Source organism: Hemitrygon akajei, chromosome 6 (assembly GCF_048418815.1).
Source record: "Hemitrygon akajei chromosome 6, sHemAka1.3, whole genome shotgun sequence".
NCBI classification, from domain to species: Eukaryota; Metazoa; Chordata; class Chondrichthyes; order Myliobatiformes; family Dasyatidae; genus Hemitrygon; species Hemitrygon akajei.
The window spans coordinates 89,736,466-89,761,299 of NC_133129.1; the positions used below are offsets into that span (position 1 = coordinate 89,736,466).

The 24,834-nt window shown below is 44.8% G+C and overlaps 1 protein-coding gene across 3 annotated transcripts in view; it reads left to right on the top strand.

Annotated features, from left to right (window-relative positions):
• LOC140729243 (IgGFc-binding protein-like) overlaps positions 1 to 24,834 on the top strand; it is a 225,277-nt gene that overhangs the window by 47,616 nt on the left and 152,827 nt on the right. For all 3 annotated transcript variants that reach the window (XM_073048804.1, XM_073048805.1, XM_073048806.1), the window contains exons 27-41: positions 414 to 552; positions 3,764 to 3,905; positions 4,009 to 4,205; positions 4,417 to 4,558; positions 4,991 to 5,232; positions 7,461 to 7,609; positions 8,228 to 8,356; positions 11,745 to 11,883; positions 14,239 to 14,380; positions 14,484 to 14,680; positions 14,892 to 15,033; positions 15,507 to 15,748; positions 17,223 to 17,371; positions 18,451 to 18,579; positions 22,298 to 22,436. In XM_073048804.1, coding sequence (XP_072904905.1) covers positions 414 to 552; positions 3,764 to 3,905; positions 4,009 to 4,205; positions 4,417 to 4,558; positions 4,991 to 5,232; positions 7,461 to 7,609; positions 8,228 to 8,356; positions 11,745 to 11,883; positions 14,239 to 14,380; positions 14,484 to 14,680; positions 14,892 to 15,033; positions 15,507 to 15,748; positions 17,223 to 17,371; positions 18,451 to 18,579; positions 22,298 to 22,436 — 2,419 coding nt within the window. The remainder of the gene's footprint in view (positions 1 to 413; positions 553 to 3,763; positions 3,906 to 4,008; positions 4,206 to 4,416; positions 4,559 to 4,990; positions 5,233 to 7,460; positions 7,610 to 8,227; positions 8,357 to 11,744; positions 11,884 to 14,238; positions 14,381 to 14,483; positions 14,681 to 14,891; positions 15,034 to 15,506; positions 15,749 to 17,222; positions 17,372 to 18,450; positions 18,580 to 22,297; positions 22,437 to 24,834) is intronic.

The window sequence follows — 24,834 nt, forward strand, 5'->3', positions numbered from 1 at the left end:
CCTCTTCTTTCTTGATCTCATTACTGGAGATTTAGCGTCATGCGACCCTGCCACTTTATGAGGGTGTGTAGCCAAGGGTTTGTGGGGAGTGTGCGCGTGGGTGTGTGAGGGTGTGAAGGCCAGGGTTAGTTTAGGGTGAGGCGAAGGGTTAGGGTGTAATTACGTGGTTAGTGCGATAATTATCTGTCTTGTGTTTCTTAATCTCTTTACATAAAATTCATTGTCTCTTGACGTGACCATATTGATCTGGCCCCCTCCTTTCATTAGCTTGTCAGGATGTAAAGGGTTCAGGGGAAAAAACCCTGACGGAGGCTGCCAACAAAGCAGAATTTGTCATTTTTCCATAATATGAAATAAATGATAATTATCTTTTCTCTCTCCTTCACCCTCAAACCCCACCCTCTTTTTCTCAGCTGTACCTTAACAGATACCGAGGTGACCCCAGAATGCTCTGAGGCTGAACGTGACACCTACGAAGGACCCTCCTACTGTGGGATATTGTTAGATCATCTTGGCCCATTCGCTGCCTGTCACTACAAGATTGACCCAATGGTGAGTCTCCATTTTCCTGTTACTTCCTCTCTACCCATGTCTGGGGAAGCTTTTACCCAATTTCCTTTGGGAATAATAAAGTATATCTGTCTGTCTGTCTCACTCATGGAATGCTGTTGTAGGAAAGCAGCATTGTTCCAGGTTCTCACTGCTGCCATCAGGTAGAGTGTACCAGAGCCTTGGGACTCACACCACCAGGTTCAATAACAGTTACTACCACCTCCCCCCCCCCCCCCAACCATCAGGCATTTGAATAAAAGGGGATAACTACACTCACTTCCCATCATTGAAATGTTCCTACAACCAATGATTTCACTTTAAGGACTCTTTGTCTTGTTATTTCATGTTCTCACTATTTATTGGAATTTATTTATGTTTGCATTTGCACAGCTTGTTGTCTTCTGCACTCTGATCGATCTTTGATTAATCCTGTTACAGTTACTCTTCTATAGATTTGCTGGGTGTGCCCGCAGGAAAATGAATCTCAGGGTTGTATATGCAGTGAAAAGAAGTGAAAAATACAGAATACAAAACAACAAACCACAAAGCATCAAACCAGTCCAGCCATGTTCTGTTCAGCTCAGTTCAGCTCAATCTAGACCTCTGTCATTTGTTAACTTTAGGCCATAGAGCCAGTCCGAACACTGAGTCCAGAATGCCATTGGTTAGAAGCCAAGGACAAGAATTGGGAGCTGATAATTCAGGCTGACACTGCGAAATATCGCAATGTGAATCCCACCCCTGTCAAAGGCTTTGTTTCTTGATGACCCTGAACACTGATTCCCCAATTCCCTGTTGTGGTGAATTTGAAGTAGTCAATTACCCATAGTGCAGTTCACTGAGTAAAGAGTTTATTTCTCCTCTTGCAAAGGATATATTGCACAAAGAATGCTCATGGTCAGATTTTGCTGTAGATTATTTTCTACCTTACAACAAAGCCACTGATTTCTCTTTATAATGTATTCCATTTTTTTTGTTTTGTTTTTAAGACCATAAGATATAGGAGCAGAATTAGGACATTTGGCCCATAGAGGGTCTGGCGTTTGTCATGGCTGATTCATTTTCCCCTCAGTCCTAGATTACTGCATTCTCCCCATATCCCCCACACCCTGACTAATCAAGAGTTTATCAATACACCCAATGACTTTGCCTCCACAGCTGCCTGTGGCAACACATTGCACAGTTCCACCGCTCTCTGGCTCTAGAAATTACTCCTCATTTCCGTTCTAAATGGACATTTCTCAATTCTGAGGTTGAGTTCTCTGGTCTTAGACTCCCTCACCATAGGCAGCATCCTCACTATATCCACTCTAATGAGGCCTTTCAACACTCTATATTCAATATTCATTGAAATCACCCCTCATTCTTCTGAATTCCAGTGAGTACAGGCCCAAGGTCATCAAACACTCCTCATAAGTAAGTCTTTCAATACCAGAATCATTTTCCTTTGAATTCTTTCCAATGTCAGCACATCCTTTCTGAGATAAGGGGCCCAAAACTGCTCACAGTACTCCAGATGAAGCCTCTCCCCAGTTCATCATTGTATCCTTGCTTTTATGTTCGAGTCCTCTCAAAATGAATGCTACCATTGCATTTGCCTTCCTCACCACCAACTCAACATGCAAATTAACATTTACAGAACCTTGCAGGAGGACTCCCATGTCCCTTTGCAATTTTGATTTCTGAACTTGTCGCCATTTAGAAAATAGTCTACACTTTTATTTTTTCTACCAATGTGCATGACCATACACTTCTCAATACTTTATTCCATCTGCTGCTTCTTTGCCCATTCTCTTAATTTGTTTACGTCCTTCTATAGCCTCTGTGCTTCCTCAATTCTACCTGCCCCTCCAACTTTCTTCATATCATCTGCACACGTGACCACAAAGCCATCAATTCCTTCACCCAAATCATTGACATATAATGTTAAATGGAGCAGTCCCAATACAGACTCCAGTGGAATTCCACTAGTCACTGGCAGCCAAGCAGCAAAGGCTTCCTTTATTCCCACTCTTTGCCTCTTGTCAATCAACCACTGTTTTATCCATGCTGGTATCTTTCCTGTAATTCCATGGGCTCTTAACTTGATAAGCTCCCTCATGATTGGCACCTTGTCAAAGGTCTTCTGGAAATCCAACTACACATATTGACTGATTCTCCTTTATCTTTCATGCTTGTAATTTCTTCAAACAATTACAAAAAAGTTGTCAGGCTAGATTTTCCTGTCAGGAAGCCATGCTGCCTACAACCTATGTTATCATGTGCCTTCAAGTAGCCCGAAACTCCATCCTTCACAATTGACTCCAACATCTTCTCAACCACTGAGCTCAGACTAACTGGCCTGTAATTTCTTTTCTTCTCTCTCTCCCTCTTCTTTAAGAGTGGGGTTTCATTCCTCCAAAACGATTGATTCTTGAAAGATCATTACTACTGTCTCCACAATCTCTTCAGCCACCTCCCTCAGAACCCTGGGGTGTAGTCTATCTGGTCAAGGTGACTTAAGTACTTACAATTTCCCAATCACCATCTCTGGCAGCTTCACACACTTCTGCCCCCTTGCGGCTTAATGCTAGTATTTTCCACAGTCAAGACAGATGCAAAATATATATTCAGTCAGTCCATCATATGCTTGTTCCCCATTACTATCTCAACAGCATCATATTCCAGTCATCAGATAGTCTGTCCTTGACCTCGCTTTTATACTTTATGTATCCGTAGAAGCGTTTGCTATCCTCCTTGATATTATTGCCTTGCTTACATTCACATTCCATCTTCTGCTTCTTTATGACATTTTTAATTGCCTTCTGTTGGTTTTTAAAAGCTTCCCAATCCTCTAACTTCCCACTAATTTTTGCTCTATTATATGCCCTCTCTTAGTATTTTATGTTGGCTTTGATTTCCCATGGTTGCATTGTTCTGCCTTTAGAATATTTTGTTTTTGGAATGTATCTATTTTGTGCTTCTAAATTGCTCCCAGAAATTCCAGCCCCTGCTGCTGTGCTGTCATCCCTGTTGGTGTTCCCTTCCAATCAATTTTGGCCAGCTCTACTCTCATGCCTCTGTAATTCTGTTTACACCACTAAAACACTGATCCATCTGACTTTAGCTGCTACTCCTCTTTGTGTGTTTATATTTTTATTTCTTGTTCTCAACATGATGATGCAGGGATATTTTCACATCATAATCTGTGATCCACTCTTCCCTCCCCCAGGCCTTCTTCCAGGACTGTGTGTACGACATGTGTGCACTGAACGGCAACAAGCAGCAACTGTGCGAGGCCCTGGAATCTTATGTCACTCAGTGTCAGCAACGCAACGTCACTATTGGGACCTGGAGAAATGAAACCTTCTGCCGTACGTAGCACAGAAAACAAGTTCCTGACCACTGGAGATTGTTTCCGCTTTAGAGCCAAGTGTCCCTTTCTGCTGTGACATCCTTTTCTTTTTTTCTCCGTAGCTCTCCGGTGCCCGCCGAACAGTCACTACCAGCCCTGTGCCTCAGCCTGTCCAGCCACCTGCCTCGAGCCTCGTCCTCAGCTCTGTGACCAGCCGTGTGCCGAGGGCTGTCAGTGCGACAAAGGCTTTGTTCAGAGCGGAGACAAGTGTGTCCCAAGAAATCAGTGCGGCTGTGTGTACAATGGAACCTATTACCAGGTAATACCAACGTTCTTGTGTCAGGCTCTGAAATTACTGTGTTGAAGTCACTGTTTTGAATGTTCGCACAATTTTGCCTCACTCTCCCGTGCAGATCTGAGAGAGACTTTAAACGTGTGTTCACAAAGGTGCAATAGAAATCCAGGCTCCCTTGTCTCTCAGATGGGCCTTCCTTCTCCACACTCTAATGTGCATCTCTCTGTGTTTCCAGCCTGGGGAGGTGATCTGGTCTGAGGCCTGTAACCAGGTGTGTAAGTGCCTGTCCAGCAACAACGTCCAGTGCACGGACACCAGCTGTGCCCCCGACGAGTACTGTGACAACAAAGGTGGTGTCCAGGGCTGTTATCCTAAAGGTAAATGGTCAGGGGTGTTGCTGAGGGAATCGGTTTAATCTTTGCTTCCATTCTGTTGCACAATGGATACAGAAAGTAATAGGCCTTTCCAGCCCTTCGAGTCACGCTGTCAAGTTACGCTCAATTTAACTCTATCGTAATCGTAGGAGAGTTTACAGTGACCGATTAACATAACATTCTGTAGGTTTTCAGACTATTGGGGAAAACCAGAGCACCCGGAGGAACCCATACAGGGAAGGACGTAGAAACAACTTACAGAGGAAGTGGGGATTGAACTCCGACAACAGAAGCTGTAATAGCTCCGTGCTAACAACTTCACTACCGTGGCGCCAGATTACCCATACCCACACAGTTGCAGTCTGCTGTGGAAATTCTTCTGCCTCTAGAAGGGTGAACTTTACTCACTAGTTTCCTCACTGTCTATCCTTTTAGGTTCCTCCACCTGCACTGCATCCGGAGACCCCCACTACACCTCCTTCGACAAGAGGAAGTTCAACTTCCAGGGCAACTGCACATATGTGTTGGCCAAGCCCTGTAACTCCAGCCTGACTCCATTCACTGTGTACACGGCTAATGAACATCGCAACGGAGTGAAGACAGTGTCATATGTTAAAGCGGTTTATGTCAGCGTCTACGGCATCACCGTGTCAATACTCAGGAACAGGGCCGTCCAGGTGAGAGAGGCTGAAACTGCAAGCCAAATACCAGGAGCTGGTCAAACAGTACCAGACACAGGGATGGAGAGGACAATGTGAGCCCATAGAAGAAGGGTGTAGAGGTTTTTCTGGCATTTTGCTGTGCAGAACCTACTCTCCCCTTGGCTTGACGGAGGGTTGCAAAGAAAAGAGCCATCAGGACCATCCCAGAGGCTGCTGAGCGAGCCTATGGATGTCCATGAATAAGAAGTGTGACCCATAGACCAGTGCTGCTGGGTCACAAGCCAAGGCCTGATAATCCCTGCCTGGGTCACCTGGGGGAGTGAAAGGACCAAAACACCCAATGACCACAAGTTAAGGCAAACTGTAAAGGTGGTGGAGCAGTACCAGACACAGGGATGGAGGGGACGACGCGAGCCCAGAGAGGTGCAGTGTAGAGGTTTTTCTGGCAGCTTGCTGGGCAGAACCTACTCTCTCCTTGGCTTGACGGAGGGCTGCAAAGAAAAGAGCCATCAGGACTATCCCAGTTGCTGCTGAGCGAGCCTATGGATATGTCAATAAGAGGTGTGACCCATAGACCAGTGCTGCTGGATCATAAGCCAGGGCCTGATAATCCCTGCCTTGGTCACCTGGGCGAGTGTCTGATGTTGAAAGAACCGAAAACTGAAACACCCAATGACCACGTTACATTCCTGTGCTGTGTCCTAGAATGTGTCCCAGCATCATTCATCCATTGATTGCTGGTGGCACTTAAGCCAACAAGTCATGCAAGTCCTAGGTGGAGACTCAGATGTAGAAATATTCTTCATTGCTATTTCCATAACAATTTTGTTTGACCAGTCAGCGTTGTTAGTCCTGAGCTGAACCCCCAAATTTGGTGGACCAGTGGACTGGCCTCTACCCTTTGACCTGTTTGGCATGGGTGACCCTACCAAGACCAAGGCATAAAACCCTGACTCTAGCCAACATAGCCCTCCAAGTCATTGAATCACACAAGTCTCTAAACCTTACGACAAGATTTTGGTCCTCTTGAAGGTTATGTACCTCCACCAGGATGTAATCGAATATGCAACTCCTGTTTCAAGATTATCCATCAAGGGATAGTTCTTCCAATATGTACTCTGTCAGTAAGGTCAGTCTTCATTCGAATAAACCCCAATGTGTGGACCCAAAATGTCTCACTGCTAATGTACGCAAAACACTTGAGAAACTCAGCATATCAGGCAGAATCTATGGAAAGGGATAAACAGTTGACATTTCGGGCTGAGAACTTTCATCAGGACTAGAAAGGAAAAAGGGAGGGAAAGTAGTGGATACTATCCACTCCATCACTGTAAAGCCCTCCCAGCTTCTGAGCAAATCTAAATAAAACACTGTGGCAGGAAAGTGGCATTCATCATCAAAGACCCCAATCACCCAGTATATGTATGTGTGTACTTTCCAAGAAAGGGCACACCAACACAACAGAATACTAGTTGCTGCAAAGATCTGTTTGTTGACCAGCAAACCACCCTTAGGAAAAAAATATAGTTTTCACTCATTTGTTTATTCTCATTTACTGATTGCTAAACATGATGGTGGAAGTGCAATTCCAACATGTCGCTGACAACTGGATCAAATTAAATCAAATTTAATTATCATTCAACCATTTGTGGTTACAGCAAAACAAAACAGTGTTCCTCTGGGGCCAGGGTGCAAAACATACACAGCACATTCAAAATAGCGAACAAAAACAAATATAGTCACACAAAAAAAACACATACAGTCCGAGACCCTTCAGCGACAAGTCCCATATATTGACGGTACAGTTCCCTGCCACACAGCCTGTGATTCCACAAATCGAACACTGGAGGGCAGCACCAATGGGAGAGGCCAGCCCCAACTGAACACAGGCAGCATGCTACACCTACACCACCTCCAGTGTCTCCTCAACTGGACAGTGGCAGCAGGCAAGCTCACAGACTGAGGCCTAAACCTCGCTACAGCCAAGGCTATGCAGCTCCCAAAGGCCATTCTCCCTATCAAACAAGGGGAACAGACCTGCGGCAACTTAAATTATCAATGCCCAACAGGGTCTTGCAATTGCATTGGGGTTATGGCTGGGATTTCACCCACCGGGATCCTGAGACACACCCTGATCAGTCTCACAGCCTTCAGTTTCCTCTCATTTCCTATGGAAAAACTGTAGTCTATCCCCGGCCTGGAACTGAATGAATCTGTGACTTTCTCTGTCTGTTGTCTTCCAGGTGAATGGAGAGCCTGTGACCATTCCCATCCACCCGATCCATGGAGTCACCATCAAGCCTTCTGGCAGATACGTTGTGCTGCAGACAGATTTTGGTCTGACAGTTCGTTATGACGGCAGGCACCATGTCGACGTGAAAGTTACCAGCGAGTAAGTCATGTCCTCTGCTTCTGCCCTATTGCGGAGCCCACATCTTGGCGATTATCGTAGTCTCCATCTCACTGTCACCTCTCCTGTGTCTTTCTTTGTCTGTTGATTGCCAAAATCAGACTGTTTACACCACATTCACCAGTTTCCACTCAGTGCCAATGTACGTTCCTTATCCCTGTTCACTGCTGTCTCCTCTTCCAACCAGCTTTTCACTTCTCCTGCCACTCTGATGCTCAGTATGTTTTCTCAGCACATCCGAGCAGTGCTCACAGCTGCACAGAAACTAGAACACTGGAGCATGGTACAGGTCCTTCAGGGCATGATATTGTGGCAATCTTTTAGCCTACTCCAAGATCTATCTAAAACCTCTATCTAAGAGTCTCTTAAATGTCCTCGATTTATCTGCCTCTCCCACCACCCCTGGCAGCACGTTCCATGCATTGGGGCTCCCTGTCATACCACTACCCAGTCCCATGACCAACAGCTCTCCCACCATTTCCAGCTCAGACTCACGGCTTCCCCATCCCAGTACATTTCAATATCCAAAACCACCCCTCATACAGCCCCTGCATACTACTGCTCAGATCTCACTTCTGTCTCCCTCTCCCCTCTGTCCAGCTACTCCGGCCAGTTGTGCGGCCTGTGCGGTGACTACAATGGGATCCCCAGCGATGATTTCAGAACTCCTGAGGGACAGGTGGTGAAGGGAGTCAACGATTTCGGCAACAGTTGGAACGTGGACCAGAAGTAAGTAGGAAATACAGAGGCAAAGGACTTGTTCCCCAAGTCATTGATCCTTTCTCAGAGAATCACAGGAAGGAGTGGAGGCTCCCCTCACATTCCAGCAAAAGCATCAGGCTCCACCACCTACCATGTAAATGATAGCAAGCACCCAGAGACCATGATCTAAAGTCCATCAAAGACTACTGTCCATCTGGACATCTCAAATGACCCTCTCTATCAATAACGTGGGAGAGAATTATATTGCTGGAGGGGAAGCCAACAGGTCGCGTTTTCGATGTTACAATCTTCAGCATTGCTTATTCGAGTTCCCCTAACTCGGCAATCATCAGACACTCTCACCATCCAGAGAGAGAACACTCGAGTGCAGAGGCCTCCATCAGCTACGCACACTGTCTCGATGTTTCAATCTCCCTCTTCAGACAATCAACAATTTACCTCCTTTTTGCAGTTCTACACTGTCCAAAGGTGAATGGACCAATCGTCAAAACATTCATACGTTGATCAATTACACTGGACAACAAAGATTTTGCTTACTGAATAGATTTGGGTGCATCTTTTGGAATTTGAGCTGCTGACCATGTGATTCACCATGAAATTTCACTATTACACACTATTCTTTAGAAATCACCTATATTTGTTATTTCAAGTCATAATTCAAGTCAGAATAACTGATGCCAAGATTAAGTAAGGCTTTTGTGTTGGTCCACAAGTCAAACAGGTCATCAATGATGGGCAATTCAAAGAACTTCTAGTGGGACTAGAGAAAATTGCATGTAAGACATTCAATGATTTTCCTGCCAACTACAGAGCACCAAACTACATGCAGCTAGTTGACAACATGCTTCAAGTGCAATGTGTCACTAAATGTTCATTTTCTGCATTCCCATTTTGACTTCTTCCCTTCAAATCTTGGCACTATCAATGAAGAGCATTGTGAAAAGTTTCACCAGGACATTGTGGCCATGGGGAAATGGTATCGGGGTAACTGGAACCCATCAGTGCTGGCTGATTATTGTTGGATGTTTAAGCGAGAAGCCTCAGACACAGAGTAGAAATGGAAGTCATCAACAAAACATTTTTAGCTCAGTAGACCTATTGCAAAGCATCAGCAGCAGCATAAGGTATTTTGTTCAATAAAAGTTAATTTCTTGTTTCTCCAATTTCCTACATGATAATTACTTACTTACTGCCTATTCACCACTGGCATTTAGGACAGCAGTGGAGGTCCTCCAAGGGTAATCATAGCCGAAGGGTGGTCGTGGGGACGAGCTCCCACTGCTAAACAAATGCTCTTCATGGCATGTGTTTCAAACAGGCTCTGACAACCAATTCCAACTCCTGGCCTTCACGTGTGGCATTGCACTTATGCCCGGCAGAGTTGTTCTCACTGACAGGAGAAGGGGCAAAGGTGAGCCACTGGTGCCTTAAAACCTGTTGCTCCGGGCAGATGGAGCTCATTAACCACGGATGGTAGCTCATCTAGGAGAGAGAAAATTCCGATTTCAAACCCCTGCTGCCTTGTGGCTATACCCGCTCACAGGAAAGGCTTTGGGAGTAAACCCCGAGGAAAAATCCGGAATCAGAGACCCGAAGGCGGTTGACTGCGGTACCCAGCACCAAATCCTGCGATGCTGCTGGCACCAAACTGTATCGACTTTCATCATTCCTTTGAACCTGTCATCAGCATGGAGAGGAGGGTCCCACTGCATGGGCAACAGACGGATCTCCATATCAACTCTGCCCTGGCTTGCGCCTTCGGGAAGCCACATCCCAGTGACTACCAGAGGCGCAGTACCTATGATCGACTGCGACCGACAGGCCACTGAGGGTCCTCCATCTCTGGTAGCGTTCAGGGCTTCCTCCATTGTGTCAGTAGCTTCCTCTCAGTTTTCAGTCATGCAAGTCTCAGGTGAAGACTCAGAAATACCGTCGCACTAAGTGGCAGAAGGATTCTTCTTTGCAGTTTCTGTAACAATTTTGATTTATCGATCCCGGTTGTTAGCCTAGAGCTGAAGCCCTGAACCTGGAGGACCAGTGGACCACTCTTAGTCTGGCCTCTATCTATCCTCTGATCTGTTTGGCATGGGTGACCCCACCAAGAGCCAAAAGATAAAGCCCTGACCCTGGCCAACATGGTTCCAGGTCACTTGAGGCAAGGAAGCCTCCAAACCCAACAGATTTGTGCTCCTTTTGGAGGTATGTGATACAAGAAGTCTGTGTTCAGCTTCAAGTGGTCTATCATGAACAAAAAAAAACGTGGAAGCAATACTGTTTAAAAAAGTTTATTGTCCAGTGTTATTTCTCCAGACTTAATGGTGATTAAATAAGGTAGCCTCTTTAACAGTACCTCTCTGTGTTTTGTTACTGTGCAGCAGATCAGATTTAGTGATCCACCAAGATAATGGGCTCAGCTATTTTTCTAAAGTGAAAGGAGTTAGTTCTGTGAATGAGGAAGACCTAACTCGATCAAAGAATATTGCATTTTTTACAGCAGGATTATTTATTTTGCTTTCAAGTGCAACAAAAATATCTCACTGAATGCAAACACAGACAAGTTGGCCATCACTTGCCCAAGGTTCTTTACCTTGTTCGTAGAATTTAGAAAAACCATCTGGGAAAGAATCTGTAGCTTCTCACTTGAGATCACAGAGACTCGGGAAAATTGAATCTGTGATCAAGCAAAAAGATTTCAGAAACATGAGGGGTGGGTGTGCCTGACAGGTCAAGTCCACATTCCAAATTAGAACGAAGGGCTTTTGCGAATGAATAAAGAAGACATAAACCAACTGATTCATTTATAAATACGATCATGCATTAGGGTTAGGTTGTAAATATGTGGAGAAATGGGATAATTCTCCCTCTTCTTTCTTGATCTCATTACTGGAGATTTAGTGTCATGCGACCCTGCCACTTTATGAGAGTGTGTAGCCAAGAGTTTGTTGCGGTGTGTAGCCGAGGGTTTGTGGGGGTGTGTAGGTGTTGGTTTGTGATGGTGTGGTGGGCCAAAATATATGGGGTGTGTAGCCAAGAGTTTGTTGGGTGTGTAGCCAAGGGTTTGTGGGGAGTGTGCGCGAGGATGTTTGCAGGTGTGAAGGCCAGGGTTAGCTTAGGGCGAGGCGAACGGTTAGGGTGTAATTACGTGGGCAGTGCAATAATTATCTATCTTGTGTTTCTTACCTTTTTACATAAAATTCATTGTCTCTTGACGTGACCATATTGATCTGGCTCCCTCCTTTCATTAGCTTGTCAGGATGTAAAGGGTTCAGGGAAATAAAACCCTGACGGAGGCTGCCAACAAAGCAGAATTTTTGTCATTTTTCCATAATATGAAATAAATGCTCATTATCTTTTCTCTCTCCTTCACCCTCAAACCTCACCCTCTTTTCCTCAGCTGTACCTTAACAGATACCGAGGTGACCCCAGAATGCTCTGAGGCTGAACGTGACACCTACGAAGGACCCTCCTACTGTGGGATATTGTTAGATCATCTTGGCCCATTTGCTGCCTGTCACTACAAGATTGACCCAATGGTGAGTCTCCATTTTCCTGTCATTTCCTCTCTACCCTTTGTCTTCTCTACCATCTCAATCATGAAATGCTGTTGTAGGAATGCAGTATCTATCACTGGTGACTGACACCACCCAGGTCACGTTCTCTTCTCATTGCTGCCATAAGGTAGAATGTACGAGGGCCTCGGGACTCGCACCACCAGATTCAGTAACAGTTACTACCACCCCCCCCCCCCCCCCAACCATCAGGCACTTGAATAAAAAGGGATAAATACACTCACTTTCCATCATTGAAATGTTCCTACAACCAATGATTTCACTTTAAGGACTCTTTGTCTTGTTATTTCATGTTCTCACTATTTATTGCAATTTATTTATGTTTGCATTTGCTCCTCATCTCCATTCTAAATGGACATTTCTCATTCTGAGGTTGAGTTCTCTGGTCTTAGACTCCCTCACCATAGGCAGCATCCTCACTATATCCACTCTAATGAGGACTTTCAACATTCTATATTCAATATTCATTGAAATCACCCCTCATTCTTCTGAATTCCAGTGAGTACAGGCCCAAGGTCATCAAACACTCTTCAGAAATAAGTCTTTCAATACCAGAATCATTTTCCTTCGAATTCTTTCCAATGTCAGCACATCCTTTCTGAGATAAGGGGCCCAAAACTGCTCACAGTACTCCAGATGAAGCCTCTCCCCAGTTCATCATTGTATCCTTGCTTTTATGTTGGGAGTCCTCTCAAAATGAATGCTACCATTGCATTTGCCTTCCTCACCACCAACTCAACATGCAAATTAACATTTACAGAATCTTGCAGGAGGACTCCCATGTCCGTTTGCAATTTTTATTTCTGAATTTTGTCGCCATTTAGAAAATAGTCTACACTTTTATTTTTTCTACCAATGTGCATGACCATACACTTCCCAATGCTTTATTCCATCTGCTGCTTCTTTGCCCATTCTCTTAATTTGTTTAAATCCTTCTCTAGCCTCTCTGCTTCCTCAAATCTACCTGCCCCTCCAGCTTTCTTCGTATCATCTGCACACTTGGCCACAAAGCCATCAATTCCTTCACCTAAATCATTGACATATAATGTTAAATGGAGCAGTCCCAATACAGACTCCAGTGGAATTCCACTAGTCACTGGCAGCCAAGCAGAAAAGGCTTCCTCTATTCCCACTCTTTCCCTCTTGCTAATCAGCCACTGTTTTATCCATGCTAGTATCTTTCCTGGGCTCTTAACTTGATAAGCTCCCTCATGATTGGCACCTTGTCAAAGGTCTTCTGGAACTCCAGCTACACATATTGACTGATTCTCCTTTATCTATCATGCTTGTATTTTCTTCAAATAATTCTAAAAGATTTGTCAGGCAAGGTTTCCCTGTCAAGAAGCCATGCTGCCTACAACCTATTTTATCATGTGCCTCCAAGTAGGCCCAAAACTCCATCCTTCACAATTGACTCCAACATCTTCTCAACCACTGAGCTCAGACTAACTGGCCTGTAATTTCTTCTCTCTCTCCCTCTTCTTTAAGAGTGGGGTTTCATTCCTCCAAAACGATTGATTCTTGAAAGATCATTACTACTGTCTCCACAATCTCTTCAGCCACCTCCCTCAGAACCCTGGGGTGTAGTCTATCTGGTCAAGGTGACTTAAGTACTTACAATTTCCCAATCACCATCTCTGGCAGCTTCACACACTTCTGCCCCCTTGCGGCTTAATGCTAGTATTTTCCACAGTCAAGACAGATGCAAAATATATATTCAGTCAGTCCATCATATGCTTGTCCCCCATTACTATCTCAACAGCATCATATTCCAGTCATCAGATAGCCTGTCCTTGACCTCGCTTTTATACTTTATGTATCCGTAGAAGCGTTTGCTATCCTCCTTGATATTATTGCCTTGCTTACATTCACATTCCATCTTCTGCTTCTTTATGACATTTTTAATTGCCTTCTGTTGGTTTTTAAAAGCTTCCCAATCCTCTAACTTCCCACTAATTTTTGCTCTATTATATGCCCTCTCTTAGTATTTTATGTTGGCTTTGACTTCCCATGGTTGCATTGTTCTGCCTTTAGAATATTTTGTTTTTGGAATGTATCTATTTTGTGCTTCTAAATTGCTCCCAGAAATTCCAGCCCCTGCTGCTGTGCTGTCATCCCTGTTGGTGTTCCCTTCCAATCAATTTTGGCCAGCTCTACTCTCATGCCTCTGTAATTCTGTTTACACCACTAAAACACTGATCCATCTGACTTTAGCTGCTGCTACTCTTTGTGTGTTTATATTTTTATTTCTTGTTCTCAACATGATGATGCAGGGATATTTTCACATCATAATCTGTGATCCACTCTTCCCTCCCCCAGGCCTTCTTCCAGGACTGTGTGTACGACATGTGTGCACTGAACGGCAACAAGCAGCAACTGTGCGAGGCCCTGGAATCTTATGTCACTCAGTGTCAGCAACGCAACATCACTATTGGGACCTGGAGAAATGAAACCTTCTGCCGTACGTAGCACAGAAAACAAGTTCCTGACCACTGGAGATAGTTTCATCTTTAGAGCCAAGTGTCCCTTCCTGCTGTGACATCCTTTTCTTTCTTTCTCCGTAGCTCTCCGGTGCCCACCGAACAGTCACTACCAGCCCTGTGCCTCAGCCTGTCCAGCCACCTGCCTCGAGCCTCGTCCTCAGCTCTGTGACCAGCCGTGTGCCGAGGGCTGTCAGTGCGACAAAGGCTTTGTTCAGAGCGGAGACAAGTGTGTCCCAAGAAGTCAGTGTGGCTGTGTGTACAATGGAACCTATTACCGGGTAATACCAGTGTTCTTGTGTCAGGCTCTGAAATTACTGTGTTGAAGTCACTGTTTTGAATGTTCGCACAATTTTGCCTCACTCTCCCGTGCAGATCTGAGAGAGACTTTAAACGTGTGTTCACAAAGGTGCTATAGAAATCCAGGCACCCTTGTCTCTCAGATGGGCCTTCCTTCTCCACACTCTAATGTACATCTCTCTGTGTTTCCAGCCTGGGGATGTGATCTGGTCTGAGGCCTGTAACCAGGTGTGTAAGTGCCTGTCCAGCAACAACATCCAGTGCACGGACACCAGCTGTGCCCCCGACGAGTACTGTGACAACAAGGGTGGTGTCCAGGGCTGTTATCCTAAAGGTAAAGTATGTCTGGACCAAATGGACTACACTCCAGGATCCTGAAAGAAGTAGCTGAGGGAATCAGTTTAATCTTTGCTTCCATTCTGTTACACAGTGGATACAGAGAGTAATAGGCCTTTCCAGCCCTTCGAGTCGCGCCGTCAAGTAACGCCCTATTTAACCCCTAACCTTATCACGGGAGTGTTTATAATGACCAATTAACGTACCATCTGGTACATTTTCATATTATGGGGGGAAACCGGAGCACCTGGAGGAAACCCATACAGGGAAGGACGTACAAACAACTTACAGAGGAAGTGGGGATTGAATTCTGAACTCCAACACCAGGAGCTGTAATAGCTCCGTGCTAACCACTTCGCTACCGTGGCACCAGATAACCCATACCCACACAGTTGCAATCTGCTGTGGCAATTCTTCTGCCTCTAGAAATGTGAACTTTACTCACTAGTTTCCTCACTGTCTATCCTTTAGGTTCGTCCACCTGCACTGCATCCGGAGACCCCCACTACACCTCCTTCGACAAGAGAAAGTTCAACTTCCAGGGCAACTGCACTTACGTATTGGCCAAGCCCTGCAACTCCAGTCTGACCCCGTTCACCGTGTATACGGCCAACGAGCATCGCAACGGAGTGAAGACAGTGTCATATGTTAAAGCGGTTCATGTCAGCGTCTACGGCATCACTGTGTCAATACTCAGGAACAGGGCCGTCCAGGTGAGAGATGCTGAAACTGCAAACGAAATATCAGGAGGTGGTGGAACAGTATCAGACATAGGGATGGAGGGGACAATGTGAGCCCATAGAGGTGGGGTGTAGAGGATTTTCTGGCTCCTCGCTGTGCAGAACCTACTCTCTGCTTGGCTTGACGGAGGGCTGCAAAGAGAAGAGCCATCAGGACCATCTCAGAGGCTGCTGAGCGAGCCTGTACATGTCTCTGAATAAGAGGTGTGACCCATAGACCAATGCTACTGGGCCTTTTAAACCCTTCCTGAGTCACTTGGGTGAGAGTCTGATGTTGAAAGACCCAAAACACCCAATGACCACAAGCTACATTGCTGTGATGTGTCCCAGCATCATTCATCCATTGGTTGCTGGCATCACAAGACAAAAGTCACGCAAGTCCCGGGTGGAGACTCTGGAATACCATCCCACACAGATGTAAAAGGATTCTTCATCGTTGCTGTTTCCATAGCAACTTTGTTTGACCAGTCAGAGTTGCTAGTCTGAGCCCTACGACAACATTTTGGTCTGATATGATACCCTATTTCAAGATTATTCCTCAAGGGATAGTGCTTCCAGCATGTACCCTGTCAGTAAGATCAGTCTTCATTCTAATAAACTGCAATGTGTGGACCAAAAATGTCTCACTGCAGAAGTAACACACACAAAGCACTGGAGAAACTCAGCATGTCAGGCAGAATCTATGCAGCGGATAAACAGTTGATACTTCGGGCTGAGACCTTTCATCAAGACTTATAGGGATGGGGAAGAATGGGGAAAAGTAGTGGATGTACCCTGTCCAGCACAGGTAAACCCTCCAAACTTTTGAGCACATCTACAAACCGTTTGTACATAAAACGCTGTTGCAGGGAAGTGGCATCCATCATCAAGAACCTCCATCACCCAGTTTAATTATCGTACATCCATTCGTGGATTGACCCAAACAAAACAGTGTTCCTCTGGGGCCAAAGCGCAAAACATACACAGCACATTCAAAATAACAAGCAAAAAAACATATATGCAGTCCAAGACCTTCAGCGACGGTTGCCACAAATTGATAGTACAGTTCCCTGCAATACAGACTGTCATTCCACAAATTGAACACTGGAGGGCAGCACCACCAACCGAGCAAGGGTGCCACCCTACACAGTCTCTGGCATCTCCTCAGCTGGACTGCGGCATGCCCGCAGCTTGAAGTCTAGTCCTCACAACAACCGAAGCTACACAGCTCCCACGCTGCCTGTCTCAAGGAAAACAGGCCTATGGCATCTTAAATTATCAATACCCAACAGGGTCTTGCGATTGCATCGGGGTTACGGCTGGGATTTCACTCACCAGGATCCTGAGACACACCCTGATCAGAGTTTGACGGCCTTCAATTTCTTCTCATTTCCTATGGAAAAACTGTAGTCTATCCCCGGCCTGGAACTGAATGACTCTGTGACTTTCTCTGTCTGTTGCCTTCCAGGTGAATGGAGAGCCTGTGACCATTCCCATCCACCCGATCACTGGCATCACCATCAAGCCTTCTGGCAGATACGTTGTGCTGCAGACAGATTTTGGTCTGACAGTTCGTTATGATGGCAGGCACCACGTCGACGTGAAAATTACCAGCGAGTAAGTCTAACCCTCTCCTTCTGCCGTATTGCGGAGCCCACATCTCGGTGATACAAGTGTGTGTAGGGTTGTATTGTCCATCTTACTGTCATTACTCCCACACCTATCTCTGTCCATTGAGTGCCAAAATCAGAGTGTTTACACCATATTCACCAGTTTCCATCCAGTACTCTATGCTCCTGTGCGTTCCTCATCCCAGTTCACTGCCAACTCCTCGTCCAACCAGCTGTTCACTACTCCTGCCACTCTGATGCTCAGTTTCCCCAGCACATCTGAGCAGTGCTCACAGTTACATAGAATTTAGAACACTGGAGCACAGTACCGGTCCTTCAGGGAACGATATTGTGTCCATGTGCCTACCTAAGAGTCTCTTAAATGTCCTCGATCTATCTGCCTCTTCCACCACTCCTGGCAGCACATTCCATGCACCCACCACTCTCTGTGTCAGAACATTTACCTCTGGCAGTTGGCCACATGGCACAGGATTTCCTCTGCGATCCTCCTCCTCCCTCCTCTCCATGCATCGCCATTCCAAATTATTACAATACATCACCCCACATCCTCATTGGGGACTGGCCTCCATCTGTCCACCACACCCAGCACTATTTTCCCACCATGTGTGTCCATGTCTGAAACCACTTGCTGATTTCTCCCAGTGCCACATGCCCAACGCTGCCATCTTCGTGCTAATCATGCCACGCTCAGTACCACTCTCACAGTTCTGTGCTCTCTCTGTGTCTGCAATCTAACACAGAAGGTGACTTCAGACCACAGGCAATTCAAAGTACATTAATTATCAAATTATGCATGCAAAATACAACCCTGGGATCCATCTTTCCCACAGACAGCCATAAAACAAAGAAACACCAACCAACCTGTTCAAAGCCTTACATTCTGCACCCACTGGGGCTCCCTGTCATGCCACTAGCCACTCCCATGACCAATGGCTCTCCCACAATTCCCAGCTCAGACTCACTGTTTCCCAATCCCACTACATTTCAATATCCAGAACCACCCCTCGTACAGCCCCTGCATACTACCGCTCAGATCTCACTCCTGTCTCCCTCCCCCCCGTCCAGCTACTCCAGCCAGTTGTGCGGCCTGTGCGGTGACTACAACGGGATCCCCAGCGATGATTTCAGAACTCCTGAGGGACAGGTGGTGAAGGGAGTCAACGACTTCGGCAACAGTTGGAACGTGGACCAGAAGTAAGCGGCAAATAGGGAGGGAGAGGACTCGTTCCCCAGATCATTGAAATTCCTACAGAGAATTGTGAGAAGGATTGCAGGAATTCAATGGTTTAATATTTCAATGGATCAATTTAATATCAGAGAATATAAACAGTATACAACCTGAAGTTCTTATTCTTCACAGACATCCACGAAAGAGAGAAAAAAACATAAAGACTGATTGATAGAAAAACATGAGAACCCCAAAGCTCCCCTTCCCCTTCCCATTCACAAACAGCAGTAAAAGCATCAACCTCTCCCCTACCTCACTCCAGCAATAGCATCAATCCCCCACCACCCGCCATGCAAACAGTAGGAAATCCCCAGAGACCATGATCTGAAGTGTATCAAAGGCTGCTGTCGATCCCAACACTTCAGCATCTCAGACAGGCTCTCTCTTTCTCTTTCTCTCTCACTAGAGAGGGAAAGAGAGATATGGCTCCTCTCACAGCGAACGGGGAGGCCAGCAGTTCTCTTTTTTGATGTTACAAGTTGCAGTGACGCATATTGGAGTTCCCCCAACTCGACAGCCAGCAGACTCTCTCTCTCTCTCTCTCACCATTCAGAGAGAGTGCAGAGGCCTCCGACAGCTGCACATGCTGTCTCGATGTTTTGATCTCCCGCAACACTTCCGTCGCCAACAGCAGTGAGGAATCGGGTTGTCCACTGGGCCACACCCCAAAGGCACATGTCTTCCAGGCCACTCCTGGAGATCTTGAAATGCCAGATTTTTGAGAGTGAGAAACCACCGTCTGAAGAACATAGTTTGAGTGCAGCCGTAGATCATGCACTCCGACAGGACCCCAGCCACCTTGAAAAAGGGAAAAAGAGACATGAGAACAGGAGATTTAAACTGTTTCACTGATGGACTGGAAAAAATCGCCCAGATCTGTGAAAACCTTTGGTACCATCTTTAGCTCTTCAGATTATCAATGATGACCGCCTTTTTGAAGCTGTAAACTGTGCCATGGAGAATGGGCTAATAGTCAAAACATTCACATGTTGATCAATTATACTGGACCACAAAGATTTTGCTTCCTGAATACTTTTGGGTGTATGTTATGGATTTTGGACTGTTGATCATGAAAATCACCATGACATTTCCCTATCATGCACCATTTTTTGGAAATCACCTACACTTGCTATTTCAAGTCAGAATAACTGATGCCAAGATTAAGGAAGGCATTATTGTTGGACTACAAATCAAACAGGTCATCAATGACAGACAATTCAAAGAACTTCTAGTGTGATCAGAGAAAATCACATGGAAAGTATTCAACGATATAGTTGAAAATTTTCTTAGCAACTATAGAGCACCAAACTAAGTGTAGCTGGTTGGCAACATGTTTCAAGCATACAAAATCGTGAAATGCAACATGCAACTAAAGATTTATTTTCTGCATTCCCATTCAGACTTTAGTGACGAGCATGGTGAAATGTTCACCAGGACATTGCGGTCATGGAAAAACGGTATCAGGGTAACTGGTATCCATCAATGCTGATTGACTATTGCTGGACACTTAAGTGAGAAGCCTCAGACACTGAGTACAAATGAAAATCAACAAAACATTTTTAGCTTAGTTGAACTATTGCAAAGTGTCAGCACTGTTATGCAATTAAACACATTATATTCAATAAATGTTAATTTCTTGTTTCTCCAAATACCTATATGATATTTACCTATTGCCCATTACACTACTGGCATTTAGGGCAGCAATGAAGGTCCTCCATCTCTGGTGGTGTTCAGGGCTTTCTTCATCGTGTCATTAGCTTCCTCTCGGTTTTCACCACTGTCAGTCATGTAGGTTCTGAGTGGAGACTCAGGAATACCATCGCACTCAGATGTAGAAGGATTCTTCATTGCTGTTTTTATAATAATTTTTTTTGACCAGTCAGGGTTGTTAGCCCTGAGCTGAACCCCTGAACCTGGAGGACCGGTGGACCACTCTTAGTCTGGCCTCTACTCCTTGACTGGTTTGGCATGGGTGACCCTACCTAGAGCCAAAACATGAAGTCCTGACTCCAGAAAACATCACTCTCTGGGTCATTGAGGCATGCAAGCCTCCAAACCCTCGGGCAATTTCTTGTTCCTCTTGGAGGTACGTGATACAAGTGGTCTGAAATTATATTTGTGTTCTGCTTCAAGCCGTCAATCACAAATGAAAAAAAAAATGAGGAAGCAATACTTTGGAAAAGCTTTGTTGTCCATTGTTATTTCTCCAGACTTGATGGTGATCAAATAATGTAACAGTACTTTTTAACAGTACCTCTCTGTGTTTTGTAACTGTACAGCAGATCGGATTTAAGGATCCACTGATAGTGGGTGCAGCAAATTTTCCAAAGTGTAAGAAGTTAGTTCTGTGTGTTACGAACCCCGTAACTGGGTTACTTACCAGCAAAGATAGAGACGTCCGTTGGAGTCTGGTGATACTATTTTTAACAGTATTTATTAGTAAAAAATACACAAAAATAATATCAATGCAAATATACAGATAATATACGTCGTCAATACTAAACCTAAAAGTGCGGGTATAATAATAATCAATAAGAAATAAGCTCTATAGTTGTCTAGGGGATAATGAATTGTCTGATGGAAATATAAAGTTTGTTTCAGTTCACACAGGCTGCGGTGTTTGTTTGTCGCTGTGTTGCAATTGTTGGAGAGAGAGAGATAGAAGAATGGGAACAGTTACCGCTATTGTTTTTGCCGACCTTCCTTTATGATTTCGATCCGTCGGTGTCTCGTTGTTGTGGCCGTTCAAGTATGACCTCTCCTTTAGCTAAACCGTTCTTCCATGATGAGCCCGCCACCCTGGCAAGGAAGGACACACACGAGCTCTCACCGGCTTTCGCTATAAAACGCTGTCACTGGATTTCTAGCGTTTCTCCTGGTGCGTCTGAAGGGGTTGTTCCCCAGACCCGACTTTTATCCTCACTCACGTGGTCTCAGATGTCAATCAGGTTGGGATGATGCAATCCCTCAACCAGACCACTCTGGCTGTCCCCTGAGGGGTTTCAATGAATAGTACAGTACTCAATACACAATTCCGTCTCCAAGAGACAATAGCAGTTATCAGTGGTTCAGTTCCGCTTTTTGTTAGGAGACATTCCACTGCCTTGTGTATTCTGCGTTGTCTATAACAACAGCCTTTTCTGTTATCTTGTGTCTCTCTCTCATTACTGACATGATGTGTATCTCTCTCATTTCCTGGGTATCAGACCCGAAATAATAGCGATCTTGCGATTCTCAAAAAGGAGGGGGTGACTTTGCACCCTTTGGCCCATCAGAGTTGCTCCACATTTGTAACATGTGAATGAAGGAGACTTAATCTCAGATCTAAGAATATTGCATTTTTGTAGAAAGGATTATTTCATTCGCTTTCAACTGCCAACAATACTCCACTAAGTGCAAAGACAGACATGTTGGCCTTCACTTAGCCCAAGACTCTTTACGTTGTTTGTACAATTTTTGCAGGAAGAGGGGTGTGCTTGACAGGTCCAGCCGGCTTTCCAAATTAGACCAAAAGAGAAGATTAAAACTACTGATCCGCTTATAAAATCATTCATGCAGATCACAAAAAAAACTGACCAGAAGCTACCAACAAAACAGAATTTGTCATTTTTCCATAATATGAAATAAATATTAATTATCTTTTCTTTCTCCTTCACCCTCAACCGCTAACCCTCTTTTTCTCAGCTGTACCTTGACAGATACCGAGGTGACCCCAGAATGCTCTGAGGCTGAACGTGACATCTACGAAGGACCCTCCTACTGTGGGATGTTGTTAGATCATCTTGGCCCATTCGCTGCCTGTCATTACAAGATTGACCCAATGGTGAGTCTCCATTTTCCTGTCATTTCCTCTCTATCCTGTGTTTGGCTATGCTCTTCTCCACCATCTTTAGACCTCTTTGATAAGGTCCCAAGCGAACAAAATACCCTGCCCCCAGGGCCAGCTTGGACAAGTTGTGAGCATTACCTGACCACCAATGCCAGAATGTCATCGATTGAAAGCCCAGGACAGAAAGACAAGCATACAATTCAAGCTGACACCATGAGACAACATAAAGTTAATGCCCAAATGTCAAGCAATTGTCTTTTGATGAGCCTTAAAACAGATGCTCCAATTTTCCTGTTGTGGTGAATCTGAAATAATCTGAAACAGGAGTTTATTGCTCCTCTTGCAAAAGATATATTCCACAAAGAATGCATACAGCAAACATCATGGGGTTTTGCTGTAGGTTAACTCTGCAGATGTCTCTATGGCATATATTATTGTTTTTTTTCTGTTGGTTATAAGACCATAAGATATAGGATCAGAAGTAAGCCATTTGCCCCATTGAGTGCTCCGCCATTTTATCATGGCTGATCCAATTTTCATCCCAGCCCCAATCTCCTGCCTTCTCCCTGGATCCCTTCACACTCTGACTAATCAAGTATCTGTCAACCTCTGCCCTAAATATACCCAGTGATTTGGCATCCACAGCTGCCTGTGGCAGCAAATTCCACAGATTCACCATTCTCTGGCTAAAGAAATTCCTCCTCCTCTCCATTCTAAATGGATGTCCCTCTATTCTGAGGCTGTGTCCTCTGCTCTTATATTCACTCCCCACTATAGGAAGCATCCTCACTATGTTCACTCTATTGAGGCCTTTCAAGATTCAATAGGTTTCCACGAGACCACCCCTCTTTCCTCTGAATTCCATTAAGTGCAGACCCAGAGTCATCAAACACTCCTCATATGATAAGCCTTTCAATATTAGAATCATTTCTGTGAACCTCCTTTAAACCCTCTCCAATGTCAGCACATCCTTTCCAAGATAACGGGCCAAAGTTGCTCACAATACTCCAAGTGAGGCCTCACCGGTACTTTATAAAGCCTCAACATTACATCCTTGCTTTTATGTTCTAGTCCTCTCAAAATGAATACTAACATTTGCCTTCCTCGCCACCGACTCGACCTGCAAATTACCCTTTAGGGAATCCTGCACGAGGACTCCCAAGTCCCTTTGTACTTCAGATTTCTGAATTTTCTCTCCATTTAAAAAATAGTCTACACTTTTCATTTCTTCTACCAAAATGCGTGAACATATATTTCCTGACTCTGTAATCCATCTGCCACTTCTTTGCCCATTCTTCTAATCTGTCTAAATCCTTCTGTGGCCTCTCTGCTTCCTCAAAACTACCTGCCCCTCCACCTATTTTTGTATTGTCCGCAAACATGGCCACAAAGCTATCATCCAAGTTATTGACATATAACATTAAAAGGAGCGGTCCCAACACAAACCCTTGTGGAATTCTGCTAGTTACCAGCAGACAACCAAAAAAGGCTCCCTTTTTCCTACTCATGCCCCCTGCCAATCAGCCAATAATCTATCCATGTTACCATCAGTTCTGTAATACCATGGGCTCTTAACTTGTTAAGCAGCCTCATGTGTGGCACCTTATCAAAGGTCTGAAAATCCAAGTACACACCATCCACTGATTCGCTTTTGTATATCCTGCTTGTTATTTCTTCAAAGAATTCCAACAGATTTATCAGGCAAGGTTTCCCCTTAAGGAAACTATGGCCTATTTTATCATGTGCCCACAAGTACCCTGAAACCACATCCTTAACAATCGACTCCAACATCTTACCATCTGAGGTCAGACTAACTGGCCTATAAACTTCTTCTGCCTCTCTCCCTTCTTGAAGAGTAGAGTGATATTTGCAATTTTCTAGTCTTCTGGAACAATTGATTCTTAATATCAATACTAATGCCTCCACAATTTCTTCAGCTAACTCCTTCTGAACCCTTAGGTGTACACCATCCAGTCCAAGAAACTTATCTGCCTTCAGACCTTATAGTTTCCTAATCACCTTCACCTTAGTTATGGCAAATTTACATACTTCTGTCCCCTGACATTCTCAAACTTACAGCATTCTGCTAGTGTCTTCCTCAGTGAAGACAATTGCAAAATGCTTATTCAGTTCATCCACCCTTTCCTTGTCCCCCATTACTACCTCTCCAGCACCATTTTCCAGTGGTCGAATATCTATCCTCAGGTCTATTTTATACTTTGTATATCTGAAAAAACTTCTGGTACCCTCTTTAATATTATTAGCTAACTTACTTGGGCTTTTTTATGACTTTTTTAGTTCCCTGCTGTTGGTTTTAAAAAACCTTCCCAATCCTCTAACTCCCCGTTAATGTTTGCTCTATTATATGCCCTCACTTTGGCTTTTACGTTGG